The 17,329-nt window shown below is 39.3% G+C and overlaps 1 protein-coding gene and 1 long non-coding RNA gene across 4 annotated transcripts in view; one reads left to right on the top strand and one right to left on the bottom strand.

The window, feature by feature from the left end:
* The window catches only part of Babam2 (BRISC and BRCA1 A complex member 2), a 393,826-nt gene that overhangs the window by 301,638 nt on the left and 74,859 nt on the right, over positions 1-17,329 (top strand). For 2 of the 3 annotated variants that reach the window (XM_090337243.1, XM_090337240.1), the window contains exons 8-10: positions 6,011-6,110; positions 9,237-9,325; positions 10,884-10,966. In XM_090337243.1, coding sequence (XP_090193369.1) covers positions 6,011-6,110; positions 9,237-9,325; positions 10,884-10,966 — 272 coding nt within the window. The remainder of the gene's footprint in view (positions 1-6,010; positions 6,111-9,236; positions 9,326-10,883; positions 10,967-17,329) is intronic. The other variant, XM_090337241.1, reaches the window with a different exon arrangement.
* LOC150060945 (uncharacterized) lies at positions 8,616-12,501 on the bottom strand. The gene is made up of 4 exons (XR_016536281.1): positions 12,432-12,501; positions 11,562-11,755; positions 10,207-10,380; positions 8,616-8,682 (listed from the first exon to the last, which is right to left on the bottom strand). It is a non-coding gene; the product is annotated as an uncharacterized LOC150060945 (long non-coding RNA).

The raw sequence follows: 17,329 nt of genomic DNA, 5'->3' as shown, positions 1-17,329 counted from the left end.
TGAGGATTGAGGAGATAGCTCAAAATTGAAACCATAAAAAGTCTAGAAAATGCTTTACAAGAAACATCCAGTTAGAAAACCACACAAAACTGAAATCTCTGCTTAACTTACTGTTTACATCCTTCTGGGTTTTCAGAATCTGTAAGTGATTTTTTTTTTAATCCCACCACCTTTAAGTTGTGACATGTGTATCATAAGATGAAAAGAAGTGAGATGACAAGGTGATAAATTTGATGGATAAAAGATTTGAGGACAATTTTGGTTACTTATACAACTGCTTCGATATATAGGTGGGAAGTAGACTTTAAAACATTTCACAGTATGTTTTTGTGAAAGAATTCCTAATAAAAAGAGGTATAGGCTTTGGAACAGAAAGACCTGGGTTTAACCTCATCTCTGCAATGTGCTCTCTGAAATATTTTGGACAAGATACCTAGACTTTTAGAACTTCAATTTTCTTCTTTGTAAATTAGTCTAATTAGAGCTACTTGACTGGTATTGCATAGTTTAGATACCTTGAAATTCTTGATGGAGTGCCAGGCCCAAGTGAGTATCCCATGGTTAACAGCAGCTTGCTTTATTGTAGTGGCTGACCTGGCAAGTGACCAGAAAACTTTCTGGTATTATAGACTGCCCCAGATTCTTGAGGTCCCTGGTATTTTTCTACCTCAAAGGGACTTATCATGAAATTCTAGTCATATATTCAGAATAGGAAACTCAACCCCTTAAGACCTAAGCATACAGGTAGTATTTGTTGAATGGGTTCTAAGGCAATACACCTTCCCTTTATCTTTTGCTAGAGTCTGCAGGCAGCTTGTCTCTGTTTTACCATCCTGGAAGTTCCCTATATCCATGCGTCAACCTCCCACACTCCCCTGAGTCAGACTGTGGAGGAGGCAGCCTGGCCAGCTCCTGTCCTTCAGAACCCAGACCAAGGGCAAGAATTGGACACTAAGACTGGAGTGTTCTGTCATGACCTTGGGACATGGAACACTCAAAATTAGAGACCTTCTAGAATAGTTTCTCTTAAGAATTCTTATTGGCATTTTAGTATTAGTGTAACTATCCTTTTCCTCCAACTCTTAATGATTATAGATATGAGTTGTTTGGGGAGAAATATTTTCCCTACTGAACTGAGAAAGCTGTGTAGAATGAAAGAAAAGTTTGACAAAAGCAAGAAAAATGCTTCAGAATCTGCAGCCCTTGTGGTCTGCTCTGTTCTAAACTATGCGTCACTCTTTTACTTGGGGAGTTGCTATTTCACAGTGGGTCAACATCAACCCCTATGATCCCAAGTCAGGCTCTTAGAGAAGCTGACTCTGCATTTTACCATGTCAGAAACCTCAAAACTAATTCCTTTATGCTCTCTGTCACACTACAAGTAAGTCTTCAATATTAGAGATACTTTGAATGTTTGAACACAGAACAAGTTTCACAAAGGGTTCTGTTAGCTTCATTTGAATCTAAAAGTATATAAATCACAGAGACAATTCTTGCATTTATCTTTTTAGAGCAAATGAAACAAAGCTGGACATTCTTTCCTGATTAATTTTTGATCTGTTTAACTGTACTAGTTGAAGGGACTTTCAAACACTGGTCTTATCCTACCAATTTATATACACAGATTTAGTTGTATTTCTAAGAATGATCAACTAACTTCATGTTTCATTTTAGTCCATGAAGAAATAGAAGGTAATACCTCATCACAAAAGTCTCTTTTTTTCTTTTTTTTTTTTTGCCAGTCCTGGGCTTGAGCTCAGGGCCTGAGCACTTTCCTTGGGCTTTCTCAAGGCTAGAGCTCTACCACTTGAGTCTCAGCACCACTTCTGGCTTTTTTCTATGTATGTGGTACCGAGGAATCGAACCTGGGTCTTCATGCATGCTAGGCAAGCACTTTAACCACTAGGCCAAACTCCCGGCCTACAAAAGTCTCTTTTATCATTTTTTTTCTCCTCCTCTCTCTGCCTGAGCTCTGCCAAACCAACTTCTTGCCCTTAGCTTTTGTCCCTGTCATGTTCTGCTCTGGGAATTGGGAATCCACAGCACCAAGAGTCCATTTCCTCTAATCCTCACCCCTGCCCCAGTCTCAGCTCAGCCCCACACAGTCACTTAAGGAGTTAGTCAGGGCTACCCTTTTCAGCCAGCCCTGCATTCCGGGGATATTGCAGCTAGCCTTGGAATATCTGCATAGGATGAGTGTTCTCTTGCTCAGCCAATGATTTTTTTTTTCTTTTTGGTTCATCCAAGCCTTTCACCCTTAGAAAATATAATGGTGCTTTTACTTCATGGCACTTGACTGTTTATTCAGCCTGGTCAGGCAACATTCGGCAATAGCAAGCCTGTTAATGTTGCAGTGGATATTCATATGTGAACCAGCCACAGTTATTTACTCATGTTTGGCACTGGATGCTAGGTCTTACATTCTTACAAGCTAAGAAACTACAGAGTTAAATAAAGGGTGAACAAAAGCACCCTTCGAAAAATAAACTTAGTTAAGTTTTATAGCACCTGAATTGCTTCGCACCTTTAAGCATGCCCTGCATGGGTAACTAAACCATTCAGCAGTAAACACACCTGAGTGGTCAGTTCATCACATCCAAGTCCAAGTGCAGCCAGTTGTTGAGGGGTGGAGGCAGGTGCAGAGATGTAAACAACATGAGGAGGAATGCTTGCCTGGCTGCCAGGATGTCCTTCCATCTGTATCTGCTTTGAGCTGGTCTCCTCAACTAGAACCTGACCCAGGACATTTATGGGAGCCTATAGCTTTTTGGTATTAAATTCACCTTCCTCTTAGGGACATAAATATTGCAGCAGAAACAGCATAGACTATAGGGGCAGGCAGACAGACCTGCAGTGCTATCTTGGTTTTACAAGAGGCTAATTGTGTGAAGCTGAAGCAATTGCTTGTGCTCTCCAAGCCTTGTATTTCTTCACTTGTGAAATTATAATAATAGTTCTCAACTCTTCACATTATAGGGAGCATTAAGTCAGATAATATGATAGAATAGTTAACAGATATTAGTTCTTGATCATCAAGTAAGTAATATACAGACACATGGACATTCCAGCAAACCCCACTGAGTCTTGAATTTCTTCATACTTCTTTTCATCATAAGTAATTTTTTTATGGCTGCATTTCAGAATGACCTGATTTTTGGGTAAGAGCATGTGAAGAGATGAAGGAAATAGAGATAAAGGAGACATTTAAATTCAGAGGATTATCTGCAAACTATTTTCTTTCCTTGTATGCAGTTTAAATGATTGATTAAAAACTTTGTAATGTTTCATCAAAGTCAAAACCTATGGCAGTCAATTCCAGGAAACTAAATTTTTAAAATTTTATAATGCTAAGGATTGTTTACCTTAATAAGCTGTAAGTAGTGTTGATCGGGACATTATCTACATTATACAGCTCTCTAACCAGTAACCACAGAATGTAACCATTAGCCTCATATTTTTTTGTCCAGTGATGTTTTCTTGATCAGTTTTCCTTCTCAGTGGAATCATTAGAACATTCTGGTGAGAGGTAAGCTTTCTGTATATTTGTGCATACAGAAGAGAGGACAGAGACTATCTCGTTTCGTGGAACATCATAGTTTCCCTAGACTTCTTCAGAATTTGTGTTAAATCTATCCAATATCTGTGCTGAGTGGTAAAAGGAAGCCATGGCCTTGCTACTCCTGTACAGTTGCAAAGCACAGAAGGCTCATTAATGTCATACTGAGTCGAATACTGTCATAATGCCCTCTCTTGTGGGGATTATTTTTTCTACTTTTTTTATTAAAGAATTTATTAACATTGATTTTTACATCATATTTCAAATGACATGTTTAATAACCAGTATTGGAGAAGGGAATCTCTATATACAATCACTGGCACTTAGATTGTAGAACATAATTAAAATTAGGCTGAGGGTTTGTATGTCATAGATACATATTAATCTATGTAATAAACATTATGTGTGAGGATTATTATTCTCCTCTGTGTATAAAAAAAAGATTTCTACTCCACATCTACTTCTGTGACTATCCTTGGATTTTAGTTGTTGAGGTTTTTCATTCACATTATAAACATATATAGAATAATTTCAGAAATCTATAGTCAGTCCAGAGTAAATCTGGAGTCCTTTGGTGGTTAGGTGTTTTTTCTGTGTCACAAACTTGAGACTCAGTCAACCTGCCCTAAACTCTTTGGAAATAAGTTTCTATGCAATTACTGTAACATCCTTTCCTTCCACTTGCAACTTGTAACTGGGAAGAGTCAGATAATAGTAACCATAAAATATTTTTTTATCAAGAAGAAAAATGAAAGATTTAATTTGGTTGATACACACAAAAAAAATGGTAACCATAAGATTAGGGAATTTCAGAGTATTCTATATCCTACCATATGTCAAGTGATTTTTGTCAGTGGTGGTGCTTGAACTCTGGGCCCTGGGCGCTGTCCCTGAGCTCCTCAGCTCAAGGCTACCACCCTACCTCTTGAGCCACAGCACTACTTCCCATTTTCTAGTGGTTAATTGGAGATAAGAGTCTCAGGGACTTTAGTACCTGGGCTGGCTTTGAACTGTGATCCTCAGATCTCAGCCTCTTGAGTAGCTAGGCTTATAGGCATGAGCCACAATGCTTGGCTTCATATCTCAAGTTTTTATGGAGCTTATTGAAATACATAGATTAAAATAAGAAAAACAAGTGAGGACTGGGCATAGTGGCTTGCACCTGTAATCCCATCTACTTGGATGGCAGACATAGGAAGTTTGGGGTCTGGGGCTGGCAGACACAAAAATGTGAATCTGTCTAAAAAATGTGGTCAAGTGTAAGAGTACCTGATGCCCCAATACCTCAAATAAAAGCCTGACAGAGAGACAGACAAAGAGGGAAGGACGGGAGGGAAGTAGAGAGAGAGGGAGGGAGGGAGGAAAGGAGGTAGCCAGGCAGGTAAAAGGAAAGGATTAAGAGTGACATGTAAGGAGCCAGGAACATGGCTGAGTGATAGTGCTTAGCATGCACGAAGCCCTGGGTTCAATTCCTCAATACCAAATACACAGAAAAAGCTGGATGTGGCACTGTGGCTCAAGTGATAGAATGCTAGCCTTGAGAAAACCCAAGAACAGTACCCAGGCCCTGAGTTCAAGCCATGGGACTGTGGCCAGAAAAAAAAAACAAAAAAAAAAAACAAATAAAAGAGTTACACATGAGATAGGTGCTAGTGGCTCACACCTGTAATCCTGGCTACTCAGGAGGTTTAGATCTGAGTATCACAGTTTGAAGCCAACCCAGGCAGAAAGGTCCATGAGACTCTTTATTTCCATTAAACTACTAAGGAAATGATGGAAGTGGTGCTTGAATGGTAGAGCACTAGGAAGAGTGACACATGAAATGTGTGCTAAAAATTTCTGAACAATTCCTTCTACTAATTGTATGTTGGTTAAATGAAGAAAATTTTGGATACGTGAACCATTTCTGAATCAACATTGTAAATTAGTGATTAAATCAAATCTTTTTTGTTTATGAATGATTATTGGCTGTACCTTTCTCTTACATACTTTGAAGAATACGAGATCATAGAACTGATAGACTAGAGAACTAGTCTCTTCATGATATTGTTGCAATGTGGCATCAATTAGATTAGTTCAGCTCAGTTGCTTAAATGAGTAACTTACCTTTGCTTATCCCTGAATTAGGCACAATGCAGAGTATAAAAGTATGTCTAACTAATACAAACAATAATATAGACAACCATAAATGTTGATCTAACATTTACTAAGTTATACTTTTATATGATAAAATCCTTAGCTGACATTAATAATAATATGCAGAATGAACATGGTAATATAAGCAAATGTATTAAACACAGAAGTTTAGTCACAAAGCAAAGCCCATATTGCTATCATTCTTAGACCGAGGTAGTTGGTAGTCAGACTTTGAAGAGAGAAGTTGATTGTGTTAGGGTATCCCTTCCTCGGCTGCTTTGTCATAAGCTAAGTGTTCCTATGCTCTTCTCCTTTCAGTGCTCTGGGAGGCTCCTCAGCTCTTCACATTCCTGCTTTTCCAGGAGGAGGATGCCTCATTGACTATGTTCCTCAAGTTTGCCACCTGCTCACCAACAAGGTAAATGCAAGTCCCATAACCTCTCTTGTCTCTGAGATCCTTCCTTCCATATACCACACCCCCAGAATCTGCCTCAGTCTTTTACCTTAGCCACCATCTATTATCACCTTGTCTGCTTTGAATCACAATCTGTTTCTCCTGCTGTTTCCTTGTTTTCCTCTTCCTTTCTAAGGATCCTGACTTCCTCTTGTAGTCTTATCTTCATCTCTTTTCTTTCTGTCTTGAGATTTGTCACGCCTTTCTTGAGTTTCCTTTTGTTCTCCAAGTTTTGAGATCATCTTTTACATGCATGCATCCATGGATGTGGTTGTCACTAGATGCTACCAATACAGTTCCTTTTTAAAAAATATTTTTATTTTCTTTAAGTAGTTGAACAAAGAAGTTGCTATTTAACAAAGCAGTTTATGACTACAGTGCCTCTTGAAGAATGTTACCCCTTTAAACATACTTACCCACCCTCCCACCCTACCCCTTCCCTCACTTTTGTTAATTTTTAGGTTATGTATTGATTTTTTGCCATCTAACAAAGCAGTTTATGTTGCAATGCAACCAGGTAATTCTTTAAAACTACTTTCATGTCTTCTCACTTTTCTGAATCTCTCCTTTTAATCAATAGTCCTTGATTCTTTCCTGTCATATCTGAGAAGCAGTTCACTAGAATCTTGATTAAAGGGCAAGAATTCCAGACCTGTTAGTCTTCTACCCAGCCATATCAGTTCATCTAAAGCTTTCTCTTAGCTACATTCATGAGCCATTACAGGTAGCCAAATTTACTACAATGGTGGTTGTCAGGTATTCCGGAAAGCATATGAGTGTAGTTAATGTCTAGCCAAGGTATATAGCTGGAAACTAGAGATATTAATGCACTAGCACTCTGGCTTTCTTTCCTTTCCCATGTGGACTGTGACTCAGTTTGTTTAATTACCAAAGTACTGTTTTCTTTGTTCCTGTTGACTTGTTCATATTGGCTTGAAAAAAATAGATCCTTTGTTTATCTCATTGGAGAGATACTGCATCTTCTTATAGGAAATATTTTGAAGTACAATAATATCTGAAAAACTTCAGAATTATTTTCTAAATGTCAGAGGAACTGAAATCTGGCAACTCTGCAACCTAGGCCTGGCTCAGATTCCAGGGCATGTTTAGCTTTCATGGAATGGTGGCTTCTCCTGAGACCAGATTACCCCAGCCGCTACCCTCCTATGAAAATATGCAGAGGACAGAGTCCTTATTTACATTCTGGGGCTTTGCAATGCCTTCAAATCTGCATCCCAGAATTATAGAGAAAAATGCAAATTGAGTCTACAGAACTGAGAAGAAAAGCCTTTTTAGAGCTCTCCAATTGAGATTAATTTCTAGTCATACATTTCCTCAAAAAAATTATAATATCGTTTTCCCGGAAATGTAAGAAGAATCAGTTCATTTTTCTTATATGGTTCCCTTTCATTAATTTTACTTGTCTTTTGAAATTGGTGTTCTTCTGTTTGCTCTAAACGAGGACAGTATGGGCTGCTTTTAGGAACAATCTCTTCAAATGAATTTCCATAATTACATCGGAATCTATCTTTATAGCCAGTTTTGTTGTGGGTTTCTGTTAAAATGGTTTTCTGTTTTTAAAATCAAGTACACAGAACTGTTTTCATCCCCCTTTCAAACAAAGCCACTTAAGCAAGCTTATCATCTGTTTTTCTTTTCCGAAAATAACATTTCTGATCCTGCATTAAGCTTGCAAAGTAAGCACTGTTTTTATAAATTGACATAAATCCCTATTATATAAATAGAATTGTTTTACTTTTAAAGTGTACAACATGGCTATCAGTACCAGTTGTGTCAAGGTTATTCCAAGTTCTTTATCTTGAGCTTTCATTAGCAATGGAAACGTATTGTGTCTACAGCCAGTGTAAACAATTTTGGGGGTCTCCTCTTACTAATACTTTCAACCATTGCAAGAACATTGTAAATAATTTGTTTTCACGGAAGAAGCTGGTACAATAAATGTCTACCTTTCAAATGCCTGGTTTAATGAGCTCACAACTTTTCAAATAGAAACTGTCATTTGGTAGTAACAAGGAGATTTAAAAAGATATAATCTCTGTTATAATACTTCTCATTCTTAATTTTAAAAGAAAGAAGCATTATCTTACTTTTTGGTAGGAACTAAGATAACCAACTAATTCCAATTGATGGGAAACAGTTCTATATAATGTCAGCTGATAAATGCAAAGAAATAATAGATGTTTTAAGCCCACCATTTACCATCTTGCACCATTATTTTTCATTAATGAAATAATTGATTCAGCCAAGAATCTCCCAACAAATATGAAAATTCCTAAATGAATGGTTGATGGGGAACTAGGCCTTCAGCTTCTTCAAGAGGTAAATTACTGTGAGTTTGGGGGCAGGGTCGTACCCATGGTACACCCTCACCAAGACAAAGGGGCATATCTTTTTACAATGGAATCACCTGGCTATTGTCACCTTAACTACCTGGAGAAGCCCAGTATTACCTGTGAAAGTGTCTTGCCGAAATTGTCGAACTTGAAACTGGTCATACCTTTAGCTCTAGCTTCCACTTTATAAGAAATAGAAAGTAAAGGGAAAAGAGAAAGAAGCGATCAGAAAATTGAGACATTCTACAGAACAACCAATGTCTTTGAAAAGACAATCAAGTGCACACTTGCGAACATGCACAAGAACACAGGTACACACACTCAAGGAGGTGCTATTATAGGTTAAAAGACTTAAAAAGACAAACTAAGAACATGCCCGATCCTTGATTGTACACTACTTTTGAACAACTGAAGGACACTTGGAACAGCATGCTAAATTTGTTGGATGTAAGAGCATTTGTAGCTTCATAGGCGCATATCTTATTTCTTTGAAGTTGCATACTGAAGTATTTAGGGATTAAGCTGTCACACTGTCTCTAATTTTCTTTGAAATGTTTCAGCAAGATTGATTGATAGATGGGTAGGTAGATAGCTGGATGAAACAAGTAGGCAAAATATTCAGAGTTGTTGAGTATAGGTAGTGGGAATATGGGTGTTTATTTTCCCATTTTTTCTACTTTTCTGAATCTTTGAAGTTTTTTACAAAGCACTGAGAATTTTCTATGCTCCTTCTCAGCTTGGGTTCCCATTCCAGGTGCAGTATGTGATTCAAGGATATCACAAAAGAAGGGAGTATATTGCTGCTTTCCTCAGTCACTTTGGCACGTAAGTTTTACCCTGTTTAAACCATATACCAACAATACTCACACTTGCTGGTGACTCTGACCAGAGGATTTGGTTAAGAAAATAGCATTGTTCTTGCATGTACTTTTTGTATTTTGCTTACTCTAGAGCTCCCAGAATTTACACACACACACACACACACACACACACACACACACACACACACCTTTTTTTGGTAGTAAAGGGCCTTGTACTAGCTGATTCTCTACCACATGAGCTATACTATCCACTGCCTTTCTTATCCCACCTTTTTTCTTTCTTCTTCTTTTTTTTTTTTTGCCAGCAATAGGGTTTGTATTGCTCAGCTTGCTGACTCTGCTACTTGAATCATATCACCAGCTCAGCTTTATGCTAATTATTTTGGAAATAGGCTCTTTCAACTGTCAACCCATGCTCCTCCAAACCTCAACCTTCTTGAGTAGCTAAGATGTACAGGAATGAGCCACCAACACCATGCCATTTGTTGTTATTGTTGCATTCTTTGAACAATCTGCAAATACTCTGTTAGAGAATCAGCATGCCTTGCTTGGCCATAGACCATGGTAATGATACCTGTAACATCCATGGAAGTAAGGCCTGATTGCTGAGCTTTGTGCTTCCTGCAAAGTACTTTACTTCCATCATCTCCTAGTATAGTTATGAGGTGAGACTGGCAGGAATTCTTGCTCCCTTTTTTCAGGTATTCCTGAGAGTGGGAAGTTTAGTAACCAATGGAAGTCACGCACTTAGAAGAAAGACAGCCGGAGCTGGAACTCCATTTCTCTAGGATTCAGGTCTCCTGACAGGATTTCAGCACCAACACTATCTTATAGTTTAAAAGAGTGGGGGGAAATCAAATATTAGTCCCAAAAGTGGCAACTCACATTTCAGAGGAGTGGAACTTAGTGCCAGGAAGGAAACGGGAGACATGGGGCTGTGGTCATGGATGGTGCTGCAAGCATCCTCTGCCGTCAGGAGCTATTCCTTCTTGACACCCTGTTGGCATGGCTACTTCACCGAAAGGACGGGGACCATGGGAGGGAACCAACCAAAGGATTCTACATAATTTAGAAGAAAAGTCATTACTAATCCTGAATATAGTCACATTGTTATTTCTCATGACTGCAAGTACCCAGACATGATTTAGATGGATGGTGGGATGGTGACATTAGGCTTTGTAGTGTTGTTGCTTATCTGGTTTCTCAATTTGTCCTTTTGTTATAACTAAGGCTTGCATTTTATGGTTTGCCTTGTTTTCTCACAACCCTGAGAGGAATTTTACCAATATTGTATTTGCATGACACATGAGGAAGCCTCTGTTTCCTCATTTAATTGAAAGATTAAATGATTTGCCAGAGGTCATAATAGCAAATGGCAAAGCTGTGCCTTCAACCTAGATGCTTTAATTCCAAACCTTAAGCCCTCCCTGACCCTTGCCTGCCTGAAATCTATTTGAGGTTCAACAGTTCTGACCTCGTGAATAGAATCTTAACCTGGTCCTGTCTCTTTTAGATCTTATGTTGATGAGAGTTTTCTGTTTGTCTATGTTTTTGTTACTTAGAGGTGTCGTGGAATATGACGCAGAAGGCTTTACAAAACTCACTCTGCTGCTCATGTGGAAAGACTTCTGTTTTCTTGTACACAGTAAGTATCCTTTTGCTACCAAACTCAGCACACATTTAAAACTGTTACATATGATATGCAATAATCAGTATGTGAGCTTTTAGGTCCCTGGTTCTAGTACATGTATATTTACTGTGATCAGAAAACCAAGATACCTTTAAACCTGTGTTCCTTAACCACTAGGATGATTTTTCCCCTCAGGGGACATCTAGCAATGTTTGGTGACATTTCTGGATGCCATAGAGAGGGAGAAGGAATCATTATTGGCATCTGGTAGGTAGAGGCAATGCAACAAAATGACTTAGTGCTCCTCCCAGGACAATCCCTCTTAACACAAAATGATCGAGTCCACAGTGTCAGTGTCTCCAAGACAGAACAACCATTCCCTATTCAGATTTCTTTTTCAAAGTCTCTTTCCAGTATGAGATCTCAGAACTTCTAGGATGACTCAAAACATAAGTGCTTTGATCATTTGGTTTTCATTCTTAGGAAGTGAAAGTTCTACAACTTTGATAATATATAATTCCTAACTTGAAGGTAAGGTAACACTTCAGTGAATCCTCAACCTCCCATCTTGGTGTTTTACACATTGTTGGCATACTTTAATGATACTTACGTTGTATTAATCGATCAGTCAAGTCAACAAACATTGTCCATTATTCCTTTGTTGAACAGTTTAGAATTTATTTCCTTATTACATATGAATCAGTGAGATATGATGCCAAGTTGAAGTTACAAGTCAATCATATTCTTTATTAGTAACTTGGTTCACAATATACTGTTTTCTAGTAAAAGATCAGGAAACTCCTCCTGAGATAGAAAAAAAAAAGCAATGGATTTTAGTTGGCTTCATTTGGTAGTAAAACTTCCCTCCTACCTTAGTGAACCATGTCAGGAAGGAATGCTTTTAACCCTATTTAGCCATGGTTCCAGATACTATAAAGTGACCACCTTTGGGGGATTTTTCTCTTCTCCAGCAGATTTAGCTTCAAATTCTTTTTTTTTTTTTTTTTGAGTTGGGTATAAATGCTAGGTTTGAATTTGAGGTCATACACTTGGTAAAGTAGTTTTCTTCCACTTGGGCTCTCTCCCCAGCCCTTGTTGCTTCCATTGGTCTTTTTTATATTCTCTTGTGCTTTTAACCTGGGGCCAGCAAACTATGACCTTCCTACTTCCAGCTCCCCAGTGGATGGCATTACAGATCTGTATAGGGGGATGTCTGGTTTGTTTGTTGTAATGGGTTCTTGGTAATTTCTTTATCAAGGCTGTTTGAAGCAACTTCTCTCATCTCTGTCTCTTGAGTAGCTGAGATTATAGGCTCTAGCCACCACACTCAGCCCTTTTTTAAGAAGCATATGAACAGATATTAAGGGAATGTCCATAATGGGAGAGAGAAAGTCTGTAAATTGAACCTCACACTGACACCCTCCACATAGAGGTCATGGAGTACTAACACCCCACTTCCTTGTTGATGGGCATTGCCTACCTTGTCATGAAGTGCTTAATAATTTGTTCCTACTTAGTAGCTTATCATACATTGAAGCCATCCATGTAGCTGAAAATGGAAGCACATAACACTTTGTGTTAATTAATATGCACAGATGAACAGAGCTAGTGAGAAAAAGATTTTCAACTTGGATGTGCCTCCAACTACACTTGTTCAAGGGTCAAGTCCCTTTATTTTAGTTTCTTCATGTGCACACAAGGGATCCAGTTGCCAGGCTTCTAGAAACATCAGCATATGACACTCAGCCTGCCATGTAGGACTCACAGGCATTACGATGATCAAGGGCTCTTTCCAGCTGATCTTTGCTCACTTCCATCTCAGACTACTAACCTGAGCTAGATGCTTGCATTTAGCTCCACTTTAGTTCTCATCTCATGTGTCATTGCTTTAGTTTGCATTCTGAGTCTTATTGCTATGGTAGGATCTTACTTCCTCTTTGCCACTTCTATCCATCCTACACCTTGATCTATTATAACCTGAAACCCAGCCCCAGGCCCTGATTTCATCCTGATACATTGCTCATGTCTAAAGGGATAGTTGTTTGGCACAATTGCACTCACCCCATTTATCCAAAAGAGTCTGTATCCTGCCTCAACTGTTGGTGATAATAACTAGATATCCCCAGAGTGGTTTGGGCAATTCCATCACAATGCACCATAAATTGGATAGAAGCTTCACGTCATCCTGAACTGATATGATATCTCAAATCTTTTCTGAAACTTATGTTTGTCTCCTACCCATGGTTCTACCTTCAATTGGCAGATCATATCAGACATAAAGGGAAAATAATTATACTCTTGCATTCTTTAGTCCTAACCTATGCTATCAGTATGCAATCCAAAAATGGCTTGTTTTCTGTCACTATAACATACCCAAGGCTATGTATTCTATAAAGAAGAGCAGTTCAATGCATAGTTTTAGAGCTTCAGAGGCCAGATCCATGGCCTATCTGTGCAGACCCACTTGGCTGGGTCACAGTACAGTAGACAAACAGAATCAGTTACGTGCAAAAGAGTCCCATTGCCTTGGGTGGTCTGGCTTTGTAAAAGCCCATTCCTGTGAGAACTGAATTACTCTCTTCTGGAAGTAATACCTCCAGTGTCATAACCATGTTCCACTAGACCTCACCTCTTAAAGGGTTCTACTATCACCTTTTAATAATACCACACTAGGCCCCAAACCCCTGGCACAGAAGCCCTTGGAGGCCGTATCCACATTCTAGCTGGAACAGCTAGCAAGGAGAAATTGCCACTTGCAGTGATGCTCAGGAATAAAAGATCATCCACATCCCAGTTCCTGCTGATCCTCTTGTAAGTATATTCAGTGTGCAGCATTTGCTGTTGCTTTCAGTTTTCTGTAGAATATTCTTTATGACATTGTATAACCACAACTTCCTACCACTCTTTCTCTTCCTCACTGTCTTAGCTTTACCAAGTCAGATATGTGAAATTGAGTCCCAGTGATATTTTCACTTCCATTTTGAATTACCTTCTTCAGAAACACAGAATCCCAGGCACTCCTTTAAAATAGCTACTAAGGAATCTTGGAGTTTCATTTGCTTTTCCAGAGTGTTTCTTAGGCTGTCATTCCTTTCCTCTGCAGGCTCTTTGCTCCCTTGTCCCTTCATGTCACTGCCCACACTCCTGGCAGCTAAGAACTTTCCTGTGAATCAAGGGACTTAGATACTATTTCTTGCTGCATCATTCACTCACAACTTGTCTTTAAACACATTATTTCCACCCTTTTGCTCCTTCCTTGTCTAAAACATAGGACTTGTTACATCAGAGCAAAGCTTGCTTAGATAATGTGTCTTCCCCAGTCAGGCAGTTCTGCATCTGACACTTACCTTCCTTTCAAAGCATCTGTTTGCTTGGCTACAACACCCCAGGGACCATTTGTTCCTTTTTTTTCCTTCTATAAAAATGGGGAATTGAACACAGGGTGGCAGGGACATGACAAAGAACACTGCAGTGAACTATTCTCGGATCTCAAGATGTGAAAGAGGAGGAAGGAAGTGCCTGGATATAGAGCCAGTCTTCTGTGGGTGACTCCACCACTTTGTGGAGGTTGAAGACCTAACAGGACATGAAATAGCTTTCTTGCTCCCCCTCCCTCTTTCAAGCCAAACAGAGATAATGTCAGTAGAGTGGATGCTAGTGGGTGACTCTCTTTTTGGGTGTTAGAGAAAGAGATACCCTTCTGAGGCAGAGAGCTCTGACCGCTTCCTGTGCAAGAGTGCAGATGTGAGACCACCTCAGGGAAAATCATGGTACATGTTCTGGGAACCCAGTGGACTGGAGGAGATGCTGTGGCATCCTGTCATCTGGCAATTCCAAGAGTTGGGCTAGTGGCTGGAGTGAGATGATGACACTTTCCTTTCCCTGTACTCTGTCCTTCCTCCCTCCATCTGTCATCAGTAGCAAGAAGTGGAATGACAGCAGGATCAGAAACATTACCATTCAGAAAAGCTTTAGAAAGGTTTTGTGGCTGTGATCTAGAAGCTTCCATTAGCCCTAGAAAACGAAATTCCATATTTGCTAAATTGCTCTTACCTTTAAAGGTAGAGGTAGTCAAGCCAGCAGCTTTTCAGAAAGCTCAATTGTAAGAGAAACATATAGCAAGGCAAAGTAAGAGACACAAATACAGGCCCTGGAGAAGCAATGCACTCCTTCTCATGGGCCCCAGAGAACATGCTGTAAATAGACAAAAGAAGACACAGACTGTGTGTGTAGCAGAGTTGCTTTCTGGAAGGGGAGAATATTGAGATCCTCAACTTCTAGAACAATAGGTGAGAACCTATGACTGTGACCTATAAATCCCTGGGTCATCCAGACTGGACCTTGGGCCATGTCTACCTAGCATATGCCTATCAGATTGAATCTGCCCATTTTGCTGTGCTTCCATGTGCAGCCACTTGACCTGAGCTCTTGAGCTCAGGAAGATAAATAACTTTTAAGTTTGATCTTAAGATCCTTGCAGAACTGTAGCAGGAGTTGAAAAACTGAAGTCTGGAGACCATATCCCATCATCAGCCTGTTTCAATATGGTTCTCAAGTTAGGAATAGTGTTTACATTTTAAAAGAAACAATATGCAGAGATGATATACATTGTAGGCCTACAAAGCCCCAAATAGTCATCTTGGGCCCTTTCAACCCCTAGTCTACAAGAGAAAAGACAGCAAGTAAAACTGAAGTAGCATGGTATGATTCACTGTTGTGACTGCGATGGGAAAGTGGAAGGAGGGATCTGGCAGTGAGACATATTTTGTTCAGGGTTGTTGATCAAATCCAGGGCCTTCCATATGCATGGTGGGCAGTTACTCTACTACTGAGCTATATCCCCAACCCTTGTTTTGTTTTGTTTTGAGATAGGCTCTTCATATGTACCTTAGGCTGTCATTGAATTTGCTGTTTAGACCAGGATTGCCTTGAATTTGCCATCCTCCTACCTTATCTCCTGAGTTACTGAAATTATAGGTATATTCCTTTGTTCTTGGCTATGGTATGCATTTTACAAAAACAAATACCAGGTGAGAGCTGGTGGTTCAGGCCTGTAATCCTAGCTCCTCAGGAGGCTGAGATATGAGGCTCAGAGTTTGAAGCCAGCCTGGACAGAAAAGACCATGAGACAGAAAAGTTCATGAGTGCCAGAAGTGCCACCTGGCTCAAGTGGTAGAGTGTTAGCCTTGAGCACAAAGAGGCTCAAGGACAGCTCCCAGGCCCAGAGTTCAAGCCCCAGGACTGGCAAAAAACAAACAAACAAACAGAAAAACAAATAACTTGTTGCTAGCATATTATATACAAGGGATATATGAAAATGATTCTGATTGTAAATTACATATAATTATATGAACTTATACAAGTGTAAATGAGTGGAAGAGAAGCTCTCTTAAGTAGAGAGACAGATGATAAAGATAACAAAAATGAGCAAATGCATAAATCTCAAATGGCACCAGCACTGTGATAGAGCAGAGCAGAGGGTTGTGCTTGATACTAAGGGACTGCTGTTAGTGTAGTTGGGAAGAAGGCATCTAGGAGCTGGGGTGGGCTGGGCAAGAGGAACACAGTGAGAGTAGGGGAGTTTAGATGCTGATTTCTTGGGGAGGTTGCTTATTACTTTCTTCATGGTTTGTTCTTGAGACTATACTAGGCATCTTTAACTTGACCCAGTTAGTTAGTTGTGACTTAATTCTGATAAAAGGTAACAAGGTATACTCCTTTTTAAAGAAAAGAGAAAAGCACTTCTCTTGTGCTGTTGTCATGGGGTGTAGAAGTATGGCATGTGTGCTGACTCTAAAGAATGATGAGTTTCTCTGTTTTAAAAAAAAATCATTTTAATGATTAATCCTTGCATGAATTTAATATTGTTTTTTTGAATCTTTAATTCTGTGTCTGTTCATTCATTCATTAGACTTAAATGTACAGTAAGTACAGAAAAGTTATTTTTATTTATCAGAGTGCTCAGTTTCTAATAAAATTCTGACTCAATTTTTCAAGTGAGAAAAAATTAACATTTAAATCATTGAAATAATTATTTGCTTAATTAAGGGCAGTAAGTTAAAAAGCAGAACGTCTTTTGAAAGGCTTGGGTTAGTGGCTACAGATGCTTAAGCTGTGATTGTATCAAGTGTCCTGCCTCCTTGTGTTACATGGGACACGATTTACATAGATGTTGCACTGTTGCCTCACCACAGAGGCAAAGCCACAATTAGCCATTCTGTTCATAAGCCAAGTGGTGAGATTTCCATATCCCTCCATAGAAACAGTGAGCTAACAGCTGCTAGTGGCTCATGCTTATAATCATAGCCACTCAGGAGGCTGAGATCTGTGGATCATGGTTCAAAGCCAGCCGGAGCAAGACAGTCCAGGGGACTCTTA

This window comes from Megascapheus bottae, chromosome 7 (assembly GCF_031878675.1).
Source record: "Megascapheus bottae isolate mThoBot1 chromosome 7, mThoBot2.hap1, whole genome shotgun sequence".
Classification (NCBI taxonomy): domain Eukaryota; kingdom Metazoa; phylum Chordata; class Mammalia; order Rodentia; family Geomyidae; genus Megascapheus; species Megascapheus bottae.
This window is presented reverse-complemented; position numbering and strand designations above follow the sequence as displayed.